Below are 19,428 nucleotides of genomic sequence, written 5' to 3'. Positions count from 1 at the left end.
ATACCGATTTTAAAAAAAATACATAACTGTAGGCCTACTGACTGGATAGCCTACATATTTTTTGCTTTTTAGACAAAAGTTTTGATCCATTAGGCACCAAGCAAACGCAGACCCATTTTTATGGCATAGTAAAAGTCTGGCCTATCACCCAGTTAGGGCCTGAAGCCCAAGTCAGTCGATATGGCTGTATAAAAGACATCATAAACGTGGCCTTCATGGTTTACATACTGTTACGTCCTCCTATGTTTTCTGTTCAGTTATCTGTCTTCCCCAGGGGAGAAAAAAAAAAGGTAAAAACGTTTTTTGCGATCGGCCATTTTTGCCGATCACCGATCGAGTCATTTGGAGTGAAATCGGCCGATTTAAATCGGTGGCCGATAAATCGGAGCATCGCTAGTTAGGACATGGGTAGCCTCCTGTACTGTCATCTCCTTCATAACCAGCAACGGTCGATTAACTTCGTAATGATGTAGCAGGGTTTGACGCTTACCTTTTCCCCAGGTAGCACTGTGCTACCATGTCAAAACATTTAGTAGCACACCAAGAATTTCAGTAGCACAATGAAAATTGCGCAATTTTCGTATGACGACAACAAATTATCATAATCATAACATATTTAAAGAAAAGTGTTGGTATGGCTTTAAAAGCAGCATGGTCTAGCCTCCATTTACTGTTTGATTTACTTTACCTCTGAATAGGAAAGTCTTTTACGCACAGCGGAGAAAGTCAAACATTTTTACGCAACGCCAAAACGGGAGGGAACTCGGATACAACTTTAATATACAACTGAGACGAAAAATTAATATATTTTCTTGATTCGTGTTTTTTCTTCTTCTGTAAATTACATAGTTGTCGACATTTTTGTGGGTTTTGGGCTGCGACGCATTCAAGTGCTCAACGATGTTCGGTCGAGTGTCTCTCCTGTTTGTGCATCTGGTGCTGCTGAACGAGGTGACCTCGGTGGCCAGGGTGTCGAGGAAGTCGCCCCGGGGCCGCTCGTGCCTGGACCTACTGGAGGATATATATGTTTTCTTCGTCACTCTCGTCTCCAGCTGTAATGTTGACTCCACTACCCCCCTCTACCTCCTCTCTGTCTGGAACGGTGCTAACATTAGCCTTGCTAAAGTATGCCGTAATCGGATTCATTTTAACAGCGGTCTTTTTCTGACAGGATTTTCAAATGTAAATGCGAGCTTGTTGTGCTTGCGGGTCACGTGTCTGTTTTTTTTTTTTTCTGTTTTCAAAGGATTGCATTGGTTTAGATGCGCTGTGATCTTATTAACGAACATAAGATTGACTGCGCATGACAGTAGTTACGTTTTTTTTTTTTTTTTTGGTCGCACTGGTGCGATTGAATGTATTTCCAAGTCGCACAGAAATATATTCACTCGCAAATGCGACCAAAACAGTCGCACTGTCGAACCCTGTGTAGGCCTATCCTATATTCAGATCTTGACTGAAATGGTTGGTGCAGGGATATTCGGTATATTGTTTTTACGCAGATGCATATCACAGGTAGGCTGTGGCTTTATGACGTTGTATGGAAATGTACCATTTAGCTAAATGGGCCAGGGACCTTTTACTATTGATGAATTGCACTCAAGTTTGAAATCCATAGACCTATTCCCAAATGGTGCATTGTGATAATAGGTTTCTCAGTCCATAGGCAGCACAAATTGAAATGTTCACTGTTCAAATCGTTATGTCCCTATGCATGACTTATATTATCTTAAATGTAATTTAATTATCCTGAGCTGTTATTAGTCATTTTCTGTCAAAGGAAATAAATGCCTCATAGACAAACATAACATGTGATTAGACATTGATTAGACTAGACATTATAATCATTAAACAGTAAATGCATATAATGAGTTATGTAGCACTTTATACCTATTAGTAGAGGCTGTTAGACCAAAATATAGCGCGTTGACTTCAGTTCATGCAACAAATGTCCCCTTTGGATTGTACCTTAGGGTGATAGAAACACTTTTATCCAAAGACACAAGTGAGATCTGCTTTTTTTTTTTAAATGGCCGCCAACAATACATCAGAGCCCATTGGCAATTACCACACCCCATATATTTGCTACTGTTATAGCTATAATTACATATTTGGTGTCAAACTGTACATTTGTGGGGTCAGGGAATCCAATTAAATAGGTTTCAAGGATGAAAACCCAATCCTTTTCTTCTTAGCATGACAATCTGGGGTACAATATGCAAATTCCATTAAAAATTAAGTGTCATCAAGGTGATTTTCCAAATCTTTTATTTTAAATTGTTTTAAGAGGTCCAGTTACTTGCATAATGTTACATGTGTCCTTTAGTAGCATTATTTTTAGACCAATCAGGTGCAACCTAAGCAAGTCTCTGGGCCGGTTTCACAGACAAGGCTTAAGCCTAATCCTAGACTAAAAAACATCTTCAATGGAGATTTTACATTGAAAGTGTGATTTAGTCCAGGACTAGGCTTAAGCCTTGTCTCTGAAACCGGCCCAATGTGTACCAGTGGCTGTGACAAATGTTCCAGATGTGACAAAAATGTTGAGATGACAGAAATTTGAGATGAACACATGAGGTTGGTATAACTTTATTATTGATTACAGACCTTTCTAATGTTATCTCCCCATGAAGCAGGCTTTTACAGGTTTCTTCTCAAACTTCTGTGAAGCAGATCCGATCCCTCCCATGCTAAGGTCATTCCTACACATGCTTCTTGATGGATCAGGTATTGATCAGCCACCTCCTGGACCTGAGAAGTCCCAGGAGGCAACATCCATTGGGCAGCAAATCATTTTCAACTCCGTAAGACACAGATCCAAGAAGCCTGACAGTGTTTCTCAGCATAAAAAAGAGAAGGAAACGCCAGCATGGCTATATCTGGCAATGAAACTACACCTTCAAACTGGCAGCAGACATTTGGTGGAGGCCATGCATAATCAAGGACTATGTGTGTCATGTCACCGCTTAGAAATATACAGCACATACATCGCCAATTCAGTGATCAATCACTGGGAACAGATTGGTGTGGTACAACAGCAGCATCAGCCCTCCATGGAACATGCATCAGCATTCAGCAGCACTTCAGCAGCACTTGGTGGAACTGGTGACCTTTTACCGCGGCGCAGTGGAGAGCATCCTCACCTACGGCATCTGCAACTGGTTCTCCAGCTGCACAACAGCGGAGAGAAATGCGCTACAGAGAGTCGTGAGAACAGCACAGAAGATCACCGGCGCCCCCCTCCCCTCTCTGGAAGAGCTGTACAACACACGCTGTCTCAGGAAGGCCTCCAAGATCTCCAGGGACCCGACCCACCCTGGGTACGTACACTTTACCAGGCTGCCCTCGAAAAGGCGGTTCAGGACCCTGGCCGCTAAGACAAACAGACTGAAGAACAGCTTCTACCACAGGGCCGTCCAGGCCCTGAACACAGCAAAGACCTAAGTTCTGGGCCCTGGACAGTCTGGACGGATTGTATGGCAGCTGCTGGACTGAAAAAATCAGGTGTAGTGCTGAGGCACAAACATGTACATTTCAAGCCTGCAAACTGTGACACTTTAAATAACGTGAAACAATACTATTGTGCAATATGACAACCCTAGTCGTCTATCTGTACAGTATAGTACAGTGGATTGTGTACATAGCCTTTATTTATGTAAACCAGCTCCTTCCCTTCTTGTGATTAAATTTTTTTTTTTCTTCCCTTTCCTAACACCAGGGGAGCCACCCCTCCTAAATTTCGTTGTTTGGTACCTGTACTGTAGCAATGACAATAAAGTCCATTCATTCATTCATTCATTCATTCTCTTCAGAGAGCCACTTCTCACTGACATCCTAGATCCAGCTATGATGGGGAAGAAGGGTGTGAAAACCTTGACAGCTTGCTACACAACCATGGATCTAGATGTTTCACTGCCAACTGATGAGGTATTGTATGTACCTGCCCTAAATACCAACAGCCATCCTCATCCAGCCTCCCGTCCTCTCATCAACATCCTTGAAGGTTACCAGTGGCTGGAGAGAGTCAGAAACCTTCTAGGGAAAGAGAACCTTGAATTATCTAAATCCAGATCAGACACCAGTCATGGTAGCTGATCAACCACTGTGCACCCTGGCCAATAAACGTCAGTGGAAGTTCCCCCAGACAGAACTTGGTGAGGATTCTTTCCTGGTAACATTGGGGCCAATGCATACAGAGAAGATGCTGTGGAGTGTGTCTGGAGACTGGCTGGAAGGCAGTGGATGGACCAGTGCTTACCAACAGTGGTATCTCAACTAGTGGCAAAGCTCAGTCCTGATTGGTGTTCACCACATCTGCAGAGCCCGGTACATGCATCAGGTGTCTGTAGCTGCTCTCTATGTGTTCATGAAGCAGGCATATGATCAATACGTGGAGAGGCAACAAATGACAATGAAGAGCTAAGGGGCCTCATCCCTCTGCCCTTCTGATGAATGGCTCAAGATGCAGTGTGCCTCACAGCCCCAAGCAGATTACTGGTTCATGTCCATGGAGCTGGATCTTCTCATTCTTCAGGTAAGACATGTTCAAGTCACATTCACTCCTTTAACCAATTATTATATTCTTTAGTCAAGAGTACAGCTCTTCCACATTTTCCTAGTGTTTCATATACAGTACTTTTTAAAGTAAGTTTGTGTCAGTTTGTCACGTCCTGTCGCTCAGCAAACTTCTCCCTCTACATGGAGACACTTGATTCGCTGATGCCATGGGTATTTGCACTGGATCATACCCACTATGCCCGGAACCTGCCCATCCATCTCCACGATATGGCAACACTAGAAGAGCGACATCCTGCTCTGTTTGTGGAGTTCCAAAGTGGTCACTTCATAGGGCAGAAGTCAAGGTGAGCATTATCCATGATCCCTCATGACCAGATGCATGAGCAACTCATTGATTGGCTCAAGAGTCATGGTGGCGTCATAGAGAACCTGGATGACCTAGACACAGTTCACGGAGAGCAGATTGTTCGCCTTGAGCTGGCACGCCTAGTCCAGGAATTTGAGGGTACAAAGAAGTCAGAAGAACAGAGGCACCATGAACAGTATCCAACATTTCAAGCTGTCTACACAACGTAATTTTCTGATTTATTTCAAATTGGCAGGTAGTCTTGATTTGCAGTACTAGGTACTATTCGACTATGTGATCGACAATGTAAGGGAGGTGAAGGACATCGGAATGAAGCGATACAGTGTTTGTGGATAAGCGGGTCAGGTCCCAAGAAGAGGCATTCACTGCTCCCATACCACACCAAGCTGAAGTTGTTCATGGCTCCACTTTCCCAACCACACAACAAATCAGAAGTGGCTATTGTGAAGGACCAACAAGCAAAAGTGACCCAACTTTTGTTGGCTGTTCATTCTGTTCACAAAACCAATGAGGCAGTATTCTCACATGAAAGTTCTCCCCATCCACCTTCACTCAATCATCCACCTTCACTCACTCATCCACCTTTACTCACTCTGACAGGAAAAATGCTTCATGGAGCCAAGAGATTCTAGATTGCATTGTTCCCAGAGATCTCCAAAACCACAGACCAGTGACAACTGCAGCTGTGCTGGATGGTGCTGTGCTTGTCCAAATGCTTCGTCCTGGAAGTTCCGTGACCATTGGACACTACTTTACAGATGTGTTTGCACCGTACATCCTTTCATGGTTTGCTTAGGTTGCACCTGATTGGTCTAAATATAATGCTACTAAAGGACACATGTAACATTATGCAAGTAACTGGACCTCTTAAAACAATTTAAAATACAATATTTGGAAAATCACCTTGATGACACTTAATTTTTTATGGAATTTGCATATTTTACCCCAGATTGTCATGCTAAGAAGAAAACTATTGGGTTTTCATCCTTGAAACCTATTTAATTGGATTCCCTGACCCCACAAATGTACAGTTTGACACCAAATTTGTAATTATAGCTATAACAGTAGCAAATATATGGGGTGTGGTAATTGCCAATGGGCTCTGATGTATTGTTGGCGGCCATTTTGAAAAAAAAGCAGATCTCACTTGTGTCTTTGGATAAAAGTTTTTCTATCACCCTAAGGTACTTGCATGCCAAAGGGGACATTTGTTGCATGAACTGAAGTCAAAAGTTGTTAACAGCCTCTACTATATAAAGGTTAAGTGTTTTTCAAACATTTTGCCAAGGGTCAGATTTTTTTGCGACATTACCTTGTTATTTCTTCCCCACTTGTTTGGCCTCATCCCAGCAAGAGTGGTCTTCTAACACCTCTAATGTCATGTTGTTTGTGTGCTTGTATTTCATTGTAGATTCCAATGGAGCCCTAGTTGGTGAGCCTTGTCGTGAGGACATGGCCAGAGTGAGGTGAACTGGGAGCTCTGATGCCCGCTCCTCTACTTCCTGTTGTCTAGAGGTGAGGAGGCATGGGGCTCCGTGAGTCCCCGTTCCCTAATGTCTTTGTGGAGGGTCTCCATGCTGTGGGCTGGGGCCTCATCCTGCCCTGTTTCTGGTTCCTGGATCGCCTCATCGCTGTGTGCATCTCCACCACCCTGGAGCGCACCCAGCGGCTGGAGCAGGAATGCTACCTCCACCCGCTCAAGGTCCTCTTCGGCTCCATCCTGTTTCTTACCCTCTTCCTCCTCACGGCTCCCCTGGCCTTCCTGGGGTTCCTGCTCTGGGCCCCGCTCCAGGCCGCCCGCAGGCCCTTCTCCTACTACCAGGAGCCCCCTCCTTCCCTAGCGGAGGGGGAGAGGAACCCGGCCCTTGACCTCGACGGAAAGGTCACTTTTGGTTTTGCGACCGCCAACCTGTGCCTGTTGCCGGACAGCCTGGCTCGCTTCAACAACCTGGGGCACACGCAGCGCCGCGCAGCCGCCATCGGCCAGTGCATTGCGCAGGGCGTGAGCCGGCCGCACATCCGCATTTTCGTCGACTCGCCCAGCAGCTGCGGCACGCTCAGCCCCTCCAGTAGCCTGCTCCCCGCACCCACCTCAGCCACATACGGGGCTACAGAGACCCAGCCTCCCCAGACCGACCGCTCAGACCAGGACCAAGCATACGGGGCTACAGAGACCCAGCCTCCCCAGACCGACCGCTCAGACCAGGACCAAGCAGGCGGAGGAGGAGGGGACCACCCAACAACACCCAACTCCAACAGCTGCGTGGTGTACGTACCCTGCAATGACCCGGAGGAGGAGCCTTCTCCTGCACCGCCCGCCCCCCCCTCCGTCATCATCAACACCAACCAGAACTCCAACCAGCACGGGCGGAGGAGAGGCCAGCGGAACCCCCCGCGAGCCCTGCACACCCAGGGCCTCCTGGGCCAGGCGGACGACGTGCCCTGGGAGGTGTCCTCCCTGTTCCCGGCCGACGTGGACGTCCTCTGTCTGGAGGAGGTGTTTGACAAACGCGCCGCCCTGAAGCTCACAGAGGCCCTGCGCCCTCTGTACGGGCACATCCTGTACGACGTGGGCGTCTACGCCTGCCAGCCGCCAGGCAGCTGCTGCTCCTCCTTTAAGTTCTTCAACAGCGGCTTGTTCCTGGCCAGCCGCTACCCGCTGCTGGAGGCTCAGTACCACTGCTTCCCCAACGGCCGCGGGGAGGACGGCCTGGCGGCCAAAGGCCTGCTGTCTGCCAAGGTCACCTGCTCTTCACCTGGCTTTAGTTGTTTTATTCTTCATTATTCTAGACAAATGGCCAAATATTGTAGTGCTTATTGGCTCTGTGTGTTTGGTAATCGTTTTGTCAGGATATTTAATTATGAAAGTCTAAAATGTAATTCACTACATGTATGTTTAATGTCTGTAAACACGTAACATGGTGGTTTGTGGGTATTTTCTCAGGTGCTCATTGGCCAGAATCAGAGTCAGAAGAAAGTGGTGGGCTATTTTAACTGCACACACCTCCATGCACCTGAAGGCAAGACATCTCCCTTCACCTCCTCCAGCACCAGGACTCATTATATCAACACTAGTCTTATAGTGTCATTTGGTTGTGTACGTGTTGTAATAAAGCTTTCATTTTGTAAATGAATTGTGTTAATTGTTTTTGTGGTTTTCCTCTGTTGTGATTCTCAGGTGAAGGGCGAATCCGCTGTGAACAACTCAACATGCTCACCAAGTGGATTGGCGATTTTCAGGCGGTGAACAAAAAGCCAGATGAGATGGTTGTGTTTGACGTGCTCTGCGGAGATTTCAACTTTGACAACTGCTCACCTGGTGTGTGTGTGTGTGTGTGTGTGTGTGTGTGTGTGTGTGTGTGTGTGTGTGTGTGTGTGTGTGTGTGTGTGTGCGTGTGCGTGTGTGTGTGCGTCTGTGTGTGTGTTTCTGTGTATGTGTCTGTGTGTGTCTGTGTCTGTCTTTCAGGGTCTACATCAAGATATCATAGAGATGTGTGTGAAGTTAAGCGCATGTTACAGCGCCCTAGATTTGTTAACATAGTTGTTTGTTCCCTTTCATGGTTAGATGACAGTCTGGAACAGAAGCATAGTCTGTTTGAAGAGTACAGAGACCCCTGCAGGGCCGGGCCTGGCAGAGAGAAGCCCTGGGTCATTGGTGAGTAACATAGTGTCTCTTTACACTGCATCAAACCCCACAGCAATATAGCATCCATAAGACCAAGCCGCTTCTGGAGCCTCAGGGCCAAAACTCAGAGGATAACCAACAGCTACTTCCGCCAGGCCATCAGGCTCATAAACAAGCCCACTGTAGACAACTGACTATCATCCCCAAGCACACTCCATACAGGGTTCCCACTCGTCCTGGAAACCCTGGAAATTCAGAGACTAGCTTTCCAGTCATGGAAAACCTGGAAAATTAACTAAAATTACCAAATATCCTGGAATATGTTGTCCTGGAATGTTTTATTGTATTTTAGCCCCTCAGTCAGATGGCCTATGTAAACCTAGGTGTGTATTTTGTTTGAAACTCAACTGTTGGTAGGATTATAGCAGCACCGCCCAATTTGGGGCACGCCAAGTTTAGCCCATGTTCCCTTTGTTTTGGCCCGCCATGGCATTTGACAAGCTCATGCTTATTCTATTAGTTTTTTAAGTGCTGGAAAATCCTAACCGTAATGACTTACAAAACGTACATTTTGTGCAGCTAAAAAGTACATAATCTGAGTTTTACGGCAATGTACAGCACACTGCTACTTCCCAATTAAATGATGCAAGTCATTTACAAGGAATTACGGTATTCTCTCTGAGCTAAGTGAGTGATGTACCACTTAGCCATTCAACTGGTTCATGTTGTTGACGTCAAGACTACAAGGATTTCAGATGGACCTCTTTAACTGCTTGTCTTCTCAAGGTCTTTAAATTAAAATTCTAGACCTATGAAAAGTTCTGCTGTATGAAAGCACTTTAATTTCGGTAAAGCTTACCTAAACTAAATTTGAACTCTGGAGTTGTGCTGTTTGTTGTTGTTGTTGTTGTTGTTGTTGTTGTTGTTGTTGTTGTTGTTGTTGTTGTTGTGTGTCAGTGGTTGACAAAAGTAAATTTAACTGAAATTAACATTTTATGCATCAACATCAACATCATCAACATCATTACAACGTATAGGAGTGCACACAAAGGATATACGTGCACACTGCACATATCTTATTTCGCCCTTGTCCTGTGTGCATCACACTACATATATCTTTACTGTACGTATCAAATTTATATTTATGCAAATATATTTACTTTTTACATTCATATTCATTGCACGTAGTACAAGGCTGGACATGAACAAGTTGACCACCGTCCGCATTGACTTCACAGTAATGAACGTCTTCATAAGGGTAACGTTCCCGATAAATCCAATGATTGCAATATCCATACAGTGAAGAACATGAACAAGCCCACTGTAGACAATTGACTATCATCCCCAAGCACACCCCATGTATATGGAGATATCTGTTTTTGCAAAACAACCCCTCAAATATGTTGTACAGTTTAATCGGGAATCATATTAAATTGCATCTGTAATTATTAAATAATACTTGGATGTTATGAAATGTATTATCATAAATAATAAGGTGAACAGTAGGATGAATCACCTTTAAACTGATTCCGTTGTTGATGCAGTCTGGAACATAGATATTATACATGAGAAGAGTTTCATATGGTTATGTGTTCGTTGCGTGGAACTGTTGTGCAGAAATTGACTGGGTTAAATTTCTTTCTTTTTTTCGTTTTGTCGGGTGTTTCACTGACCATTTATAGGCAACTAAGAAAATGTTTTTACCCCATGGACTACCTACTCTTAAGCACACAGTCACTTTACTCAATACTACCTCTGACTTACACCCACTGCCACCTAGTGCAATACTCATGACATTTCTTCTTGTACTATTTTATTTTATTTTACTATTTGTACTGCTAATTGTATCCTGTCTCATCTCTGTGTCACTTGTCCAATAATCTCACTTATGTCTTGTACTATTGTCACTTTATTTATCTGGACTTATCTTGCTTATTGCCTTACTGTCTTGTGCTGCAATGTCAGGAACCGAAGCCTAAGAATGTTACTCTATTACACTTGTGCAATGTGACGTAATAATAAACTTTAAATAGCACATTAAAAGTCTGATGAAATATTCTTTCCCTCGTGTGCTTATCCAGGCACTCTGCTGGAACAGCCTACTATGTATGATGAGGACGTAAGAACCCCAGATAATCTTCAAAGGTACTCTGTCTACACTTTCTTAATGTGCTCAGTGTTTGTAAGCTTTATGCATGACACACCAGTAGAATGGTAGGCTGATCCCATAGCCTCACCGCCTAAATTAAATCGAAACCAAGTACGATTGTCTCATCCATCAATTTCCTTTGTAGGACTTTGGAGAGGGAGGAGCTGAGGAAGGAGTATATATCTCCCCCTGTGCCCCTGGCAGGCTGCCCCATGGTCTACCCTGAGAGTGGCCAGCCCTGGGTGGGGCGCCGCCTGGACTACGTCCTGTATCGTGAGAGCTCCATCCACAAACACTGCCGAACAGTATGTCCCTCTACGTCTCCTATCTCCTCCCCCCAATCTCCCCTTTCTTCACTGCCACTTGTTTCCTTGAATGGAACTGAAGGTACTTGGATAGCCATGTACACTTTATGAATAATTCCAAAAAGTCGTGGTTCTAAATGTGACAGGGTCTGGTGAGAAAGTCCCCAAGTAGGGCAAGGTCATTTTTCTCTTTACAGATTATGAAAGTGCAGAGTGTAAGCTTTCAAAAGATGTGTCATACATTGAAAATAGTTGAAGAACATATGCTTATGTTTGAATGTTGGTACACCTCAAACAGAGAATTGGAGAAAATGGCTCTGGATCAAAATGTGTTTGCAACCATTGCTGCCTCGCAGCTAAGAAAGAACATAGCTATGAACATCTAACTGCATGTTTAGCACATCACAACTCATGCTGATAGAACGTTAACATGCTAAAAATAATTAGATGATCACATAATCCTTGCTTTTGAACACATAAAATAGAAATTTGTTTACAGGCCATGCAAAAATAGAAGTTTGTTTACAGGCCATGCAAAAATAGAAGTTTGTTTACAGGCCATGTATCACTAACCCAGTAGCCTACGAAGCAGGACGGCAGATGATACAGTGAATCCAATTCACAAATTATGAGTATTTAGTGATCCTAAGACTGTTGTTTGTTATATCGAGTGGGCTCTTCAACACTTCAACTTTTTGGTCATTTGACATGAGAATTACTGACATGAGGATCTTTTCACCAGACCGTATCACATATAACATGATTGCCTTGTCAGGAAATATTTAGCACTCTTTCAACTTTCTCTACTTTATTTGCTCGCTGTAGGAAATAGAGGAGTTCACCTTTGTGACCCAGCTTGCTGGACTAACGGACCATATCCCTGTGGGCCTGAGGCTGAACGTGACCCTGGACTCAGACTGTGCTGATGAGTGACAATTGAACTGTCAAATCTATTGCTGTAACTCCATCCATTGGAGAAAGGGAAAGACGTGCACGATGCAATCCACAATACTTTACTTTACTTACTGTAATCAATGAAAATGACCCGACCAATGACCATGTCTAGGGTGAGCTGGACTTCACCCTCCCAGAGAGACGCTCCGGCAGCTTCTAAAGTGAATACAGACTTCATTTACTGAGGCTGTGGAGACAAAATCTAATCTGTTGAATAACTCAATGCATACAATGAGTTATGTACCATGAAGGCCTTTTCAGGCCAGGAGAAGACCTTTTTCCTACTGTGGCTTTTTCTTACAATGGATAAATCTTAGTACTGACAATCTGAAAACTTTGTATGATATTTTTTCACTAATTTTCATGACACATGAATACTTGTTGAAATAAATGACCTCACTAAAATATTGAAACTGTTTGAGTGTATTATTGTCCAGAATGTTATTTTTTAATATTTTAAATGTGGTACTTGAGTAATTTGGTTTATCAACTCATGGTATTATGAGACACAGGAAGCACATACTGTATGTTGTCTAGGAACATAAATCCTATCCAGACCACTGACTACAATAGAGGTTGACTGTGTTTCAGATTCATATGATGCTCCTACATCAATAAGACATTTTATGATCCTATAATAGCATAATGATAACAAATATTACCAACTGACAAACTAATGAATTGACCATGAGCAAGATAATTTAATGGGAAAGTGAGGGAGCAAGTATCCAAAGCATGACAGAGTGGAGCCAGAAGGGAAAATGCGGATGAGGGCTAAATGACTACTCCCTGTAGATCTGAGAAGAGTGGGTACACTGTAAAAAGCAATATGATAAGCTCCATAGAGGTGGTCCTCTGTGGCTCAGTTGGTAGAGCATGGCGCTAACAACGCTTAGGTTATCGGTTTGAGTCCCACTGGGACCATATGTACTGTACTCACTGCAATGTAAGTCGCTTTGGATAAAAGCGTCAGCTAAATGGCATATATATATATATATATATATATATATATATATATATCCTGTTACAGTCTGGACATACATTTCACCATGGAGCTTACACCTTTCTATTCCTCTCACCTGAAGAAGTTCAAATTGTCTTTATTAACACTTTTGTTTTTACATGGGTCAGTTTTGAGTGGGTGAGAGACCAATTAATTTTATGTGAACTTGATTTACAGTATTTACAGTTGTACAGTTACGTATTAAAAACAACTTCCACTCCTTTCCGCTAGATGGTGGTAAAGTACATTGTAGTAGGCGTAACCAGCAAAGAAACGACCTCTGCCTCATCCAATCAGAATTCTAGAATCAACAGCATTTCCTGTTTCTAATCCTTGACCAAGAAACCAATGCATGTGGATAGCGACGCCAAGACAGTGAAGTCATGTGTGTTCTAAATTGTTCCAAACTGTTTATCTCAAAAATACTTCAACCGAATGTTGTGCGAGGGTATGTCGGCCTCATCAGAAGGTATAGCACAGGTGTCTCGCATAGACGTTCCACATGCTTTGCTCCTCAGAAGTCTGTGTCGTCATGGCACCACAACATGACCAGATATTACTCCTCTGACCACAACATGACCAGATACTCCTCCGACCTTCCCAGTGAACAGCCTGTTTTAAAGGAGGGAAGCACTGGCACGTGTCAGACAGAAGATGAGATGGAGAGTGACTCAGTCCAAAGTAAGCACTTTGTGTTTAAAACTGTAACATATATAACCTGGAGATGTTATTATACCATTGATAGTAGGCTACTAGATATCTCTGGCCTGGGTGTTGGAAGGCACCATACCGTATGATCTGTACGTATGATAAAGCATTTGGTGTGTGTGACACAGATTGATGATAGGGGGGGGGGGGGGGGGGGGGGGTTAGATTAGATCATACTAGTTTTCATAATTATGTTTTAATTTAATGTAATTTAATTTTAATGTAATTTAATGCATTTAAGGAGTCATAGTCAATGTGCAGTGTGACTTAAAAGCATTACTCTGTTTCCTTTGCCCACAGACACTCTGCAGGATTTTAACATAGATGTGTTGGTCTCTCTACTCCGTCAAGAGAACGCAGTGGATATCTGTGTCATAAAAGTACCAGAAGAGCTCATGTACACAGACTACTTTATTGTTGTCAGCGGTTCTTCATCAAGACATCTTCGTGCAATGGCTCTCTATGCCATTAAAGTGGTAGGCCTAACCTTTTTACACCATTTGTGCATTGCTGAACAAAAATGTGCACTAAATTTTATGCATTATATATGTGCCAGTTTTTTTTATTAAGTAAACATGACATGTTTAATGTTTTCACAGTACAAATTTATGAAGAAACATGAGGACACACATGTGAAGATTGAAGGAAAAGATGCAGAGGACTGGATGTGCATTGACTTTGGTATGGTCTTATCCTGAGTTCATTGCAAATGTCTATTTTAGACATCTAGTGAAATAAAACAAATGTAGATAACTGTCTGGATAAGTGGTAAATTCATTCTAAGGAATGAATTACCGTATTTTCCGCACTATAAGGCGCACCGGATTATAAGGCGCACCTTCAATGAATGGCCTATTTTAGAAATGTTTTCATATACAGGGCGCACCGGATTATAAGGCGCACCGGATTATAAGGCGCATAGAATAGATACTGCAGTCAAACGTTTGACTGGGGTTGCGTTACGCCCAAGCTCCACCTACTGCGTTGCGTCACCTCTCCATCGGTGTTGTGTCAACTTCCCGTTGTCCAAGCTCCACCTGAGCGTTGTCACCATCAACGTTCTACCTGCTCCACTGTCAAAAATATATATTTTTCCACCTCAAGTATCAGCCGTTCGTCATCCATTTTTGCAACAAGCGTCAAGGACCTGCGGTGATTCACAGCTGACTCGCGTGAATAGCTATTCGCAATAGCTGCAACCACGAGATATAGAGTAGTTAGCTACAAGCATTTTCAATCTGCTATTATCTCTATTAGTGGATTAACCGCTGTGGTGATTTAACAGCTGATAAAAATACATCAAGTAGACTACAAACAGAGCAAAACAACACCAGAAAACAACCAATAGGCTATACAATTATAACCAACAACCAATATGTGACAGCTCCTGGTGAAATGTGCAACGTACTTTTTCAGTTTTTACACATGCTTAAACTACAGATTGTAAGCTTTCAAATGATGTGTCATACATTCAAATCAGAGAAAGATTGAACACGACAGGCGTATTTGAATGTTGGTTCATCTCAAACACTGAATGGGAGAAAAGTGACTGACCAAACCACAACAAACGCTGCTAGCGGCTAACAGCTAACAAAACACATCGCTACGAAGGTCTAAACTGTATTTTAATAACATGACAACATACTGGGAGAACATCGACATGCTAAAAACACATAACTACACATAACTAGATGAACACACAGTTCTTGCTTTTGAACACGAGCTAAAACGAAAGTATGTTTACAAATCAACCCTCCCTTACCGGTAGCCTCCGGCAAACGAGAATAATGAATCCAATACACAAATGATAAGTGTTTAGTGATCGTTAAACTGTTGTTTATTATATCGAGTGGGTACTTTAAAACTTCAAGTTGAAAGCACCAAGAATCTCACTTTGTTCCCTCGGAAACTCTGTTTAGTCTTCTTTACTTGGGGTCTTGTGGTGTGGGACTGTGAGTAAGCACAACACCGGTGTTTACTGATTACCGTAATGCTGCAAGCGGTGCGGCTTTGTAGTTTACCAGTCGTACTGAAACATTTTATTATTATTAAATTGTTTTTATTGGTCATGTAATTTTTACATTTTGATCCATATATAAGGCGCTCCGGATTATAAGGCGCACTGTCGTTTTTTTTTGTTTTTTTTTTACTTTTAAGTGCGCCTTAGTGCGGAAAATACGGTAGTTCAATACTATTTCATTATTATATATTATATTAGTGGGGCAGCTGTGTTTCAGCCGGTAGAGCCGGTGTCTAATGATCGCAAGGTCAGCAGCTCACAGCGGTTCGAATCCCGGCTGGCCACGTGTCGAAGTGTCCTTGAGTGAGGCACTGAACCCCTAATTGCTCCAGGGTCGCCTTCAATGGCTCTGACCCCTTGCCTAGAGCATGAATACATTTTGTTGTACTCTGTGCAAGGACAAAGCTTGAATCCCTTTCCCCCTTTCCCTTATCTCTCCCTTCAGGAAGCATGGTAGTCCACTTCATGCTGCCAGAGAGCAGGGAGGTGTATGAGCTGGAGAAACTATGGACACTCCGCTCCTACGACAAGCAGCTGAGCTCAATCCCTCCTGAGACTCTTCCAGAGGACTTCATATATGGATCTGAAGTCAAGTGATTGAACAAAGAACTCTTAGAATGACAATGACCCTTGACCTTTCTAACACTGGTGGAGACGATGTATTTTCATAAGGTGTATGTTTTGTGCAGGTTTGCAGATGTTGTTTGTTGACCCATCTGATCCAGTCGCCCATGTTGGGGATTTGGCAGTAATATGATCATATTATGCTTGTTTGGCCATTTGTAAGAAATTCGATGAAACTTTGAATTTAATTAAATAATTCTCATCAAATCTTTAATTACACTCTTGTTGCCTACAGATGCATAAATATTTTTTGAGATTAAATTAGATTAGATTCAACTTTATTGTCATTGACAGACAATGAAACGCAGTTCGGCATCTAACCAGTGCAAAAGCCATGAATATATGGACAGTGCATGGTGGGACAGTATACGCTATTACAGTGAGTATAAGTAAAAGAATATATATAATATGAATATAAAAAATATATGAGCATGAATATCAATATGATATGTACAGTAAATATATTTATACAGTGTGATATGCACAGAACATGGGCAATGGATATCAATACAATGTACAGTTAGGGTATATGTACAGACTAGTGCAAAACACTCCTGGGAGGGGGTGGAGGTTAGCAGCTTGATGCCGCTTGTGATAGATGGCGACAGTACCTGAAGCCGAAGGGCTATTTACCATGACAAGAACCGTTTGTAGTGGTACTGTTTTTACGGTATTTTGGACTGGCCCTTGGCCATACAGGAACAGTAGAGGGCAGCAGTGATACAAGTTGAGCTGATGTACATTGTTAACAGATCAACACGTCTTTCCCCCAAATAAACAGTTTTCTTGTCACTATTGCTATTTACATTTTCCTTTACACGATTAACACTGCTATAAGATATTTTAGTTATTATATTATATTTTTTAGGCTGCAAGTCAAGAAAAGGAAAAATATTTTGTGAAGTGCTAATGCCCGTGAGCATGCATAACCTGTATGGTGTATTAACCTGCACCGGAATGTTCTTGAGGCAAGTGCGTGGTGCGACTCAGATAGCGGGAGAAACATGCAGACAGCGTAACGTAGCATATTTACTAACATTATACTGTGTGTATTCATTCATTTATGTATTCATACATTCATTTATTTATCTATATATTTATTGTTAATTTTGACAGACTTGGTCCTCCATAGTCTATCTCCCCTTCAACATGCTGTGTGTGTGTGTGTGTATTACATTAATATTACTACAATATAAAACCCTGTCTCAAGCCTGGGTACACAGCAGCAGGCTACAGAGTGCTACAGAGTCAAAACAAAACAAAACAAAAAAACAGCCTAAAACATTTAACTTTAACAAAAAACACACAAAATAAATCACAAGAATGAACACAGTTCAACAGTCAAAGGCCTTTTTGAATAAGGGAGCCAATGTAGTGAGTGTAGAATGGGGGTTATGTGGGGGTTATGTGCTCGTATTTGCGGACTCTCATCGGGACCCTGGCAGCGCTGTTCTGGATGCAATGCAGCTTCTATATGCTTTTGCCAGGAATCCTGATGAAGAGCGCATTGCAGTAGTCCAGTCTTGAGGAGATAAAGGCATGGACAAGTTTCTCTGCATCTGAGGGTTAGAGTGGGACGGAGTTTGGAAATATTTCTGAGATGATAGGAGGTTTTGCACAGGTGTTTTATAATGGTCACTGAAGGTCAGGTGAGGGTCAACCCTAGTGAAAGCAACTTCCTTCTCTAGCACCTTGGACAGGAAGGCAAGGTTGGACACAGGCCTATAGTTGGCTAGAACCTCCAGGTCCAGGGTGGGCTTCTTGAAAAGGGGGCGGATGACAGAGACTTTGAGAGCAGGTGAGACATGACCAGTTCGAAGGGAGAGGTTAACAGCTTGAGTAATGAATGGGCTGAGAATGGGGATGTATGACTTGAGCAGAGCAGTGGGAATGGGGTCCAGGGCGCAAGTGCATGATTTCATACCTCTAAGGATTTCAATAATGTGGCTCTGCTGAACCTCTGTGAAGCATGGGAGGGATGGCAAACTCCCAGGCGAGGGGTTGGTAGCAGAGGGAGACAGAGAGGAGGAGCTGGGCATCAGAGATCGAATGTTGTTGACCTTGGATCTGCATCGCTGCTCTGTAGCTTCAGTAGTGGGAGATGGTTGTGACTTCAGGAAATGGTTTATGGTGGAAAAAACTAGCTAGCTAGTTATAATAATAATAATAATAATAATAATAATAATAATAACTTGCATTTATATAGCACCTTTCAGGGAACCCAAGGTCGCTTAGTTATCTAACTAGCTATACATTACCACTAACCAGTGGCGGGCGGTGCATTTCACACCTAGGCCTTCAGTGATGTCCGACACATTCCTACCTGAATTATTCTACCTCTTAATACCATCGTTATGACGCCATGGCTCTAGAAACTAGACAGAAACACAGTATAACCGGGCGTTGCATCACCTTAACATAGTCAGACAAGTACAACAGAGTTATATTAATATTTCCGAAGCATTTTTAATCAATAAATCCGCATTTACAATGAAGAGTGTTAAACTAACATCTTTAAGATCGCTACATTACCCACGTCTGTCGTCTCGTCCACCATAATAGCGACAAAGGGTGCCTTTTTAATCTCCATTTTGATCTCTTCTCCCACTTAAGCAATAGCAAAAATCAGGTCGTTTTGTATTTTGACTGACGTCCCAGTAAACACTTTGTTTGTGGACAGGTGGTAATGTAAATCTGGGTTGTTTTCAGCCAGAAAAGAAAGAAGCTCAACGTAGTTTCCTGTTTGTGGACTCGGCGCTTTTATCGTGTCCCCTAAATGAAAGTTATTGTTTACCCAAAAACAGGACACAATCGATCAGTATTATCGATCAGTCAACGAAAGCTTTCGTTGTGGCGCTCCGTTTCCCTGGCACTTTCAAAAGTTTCACATCTACCGGCATAGTTACACATCTCAATAGTGAATATCAATAGTGCGTATCAATAGTGCGTATCCAATCAAAAGACGTGCTGGGTGCTGACATCATTGAGCCTTACAGCAGGCGCCGTTGTTGCTTTTGCTCGCATCTACGTAGGTTTACTAGGAACGCCACAGGTTTTCTCGTTCCAACGTTAAGTTACAGGTCGTATCCGCGGCACCGTTTAGCGTGCAGGCTGGGCAGATTTTGGAGCCCCCTAGCAACACATTTTGATTGGAT

The 19,428-nt window shown here is 42.9% G+C and overlaps 2 protein-coding genes across 2 annotated transcripts; both read left to right on the top strand.

Moving 5' to 3' along the window:
- Positions 1 to 6,410: 6,410 nt before the first annotated feature.
- On the top strand, positions 6,411 to 12,186 carry smpd5 (sphingomyelin phosphodiesterase 5; the record flags this gene model as incomplete). Its single annotated transcript, XM_080540359.1, has 7 exons — positions 6,411 to 7,625; positions 7,830 to 7,905; positions 8,064 to 8,204; positions 8,451 to 8,540; positions 10,592 to 10,655; positions 10,805 to 10,964; positions 11,790 to 12,186. 7 exons carry the CDS (start codon positions 6,411 to 6,413, stop codon positions 11,895 to 11,897), a joined length of 1,854 nt encoding a protein of 617 aa, XP_080396485.1. The 3' UTR covers positions 11,898 to 12,186.
- A 1,080-nt stretch (positions 12,187 to 13,266) lies between these two features.
- malsu1 (mitochondrial assembly of ribosomal large subunit 1) lies at positions 13,267 to 16,246 on the top strand (the record flags this gene model as incomplete). Its single annotated transcript, XM_080541225.1, has 4 exons — positions 13,267 to 13,602; positions 13,930 to 14,105; positions 14,229 to 14,310; positions 16,095 to 16,246. Exons 1-4 carry the CDS (start codon positions 13,305 to 13,307, stop codon positions 16,244 to 16,246), a joined length of 708 nt encoding a protein of 235 aa, XP_080397351.1. The 5' UTR covers positions 13,267 to 13,304.
- Between the last annotated feature and the right edge of the window lie 3,182 nt (positions 16,247 to 19,428).

Source organism: Nansenia antarctica (genome assembly GCF_963989245.1).
Source record: "Nansenia antarctica genome assembly, chromosome: 10".
In the NCBI taxonomy this organism is placed as follows: domain Eukaryota; kingdom Metazoa; phylum Chordata; class Actinopteri; order Argentiniformes; family Microstomatidae; genus Nansenia; species Nansenia antarctica.
This window is presented reverse-complemented; position numbering and strand designations above follow the sequence as displayed.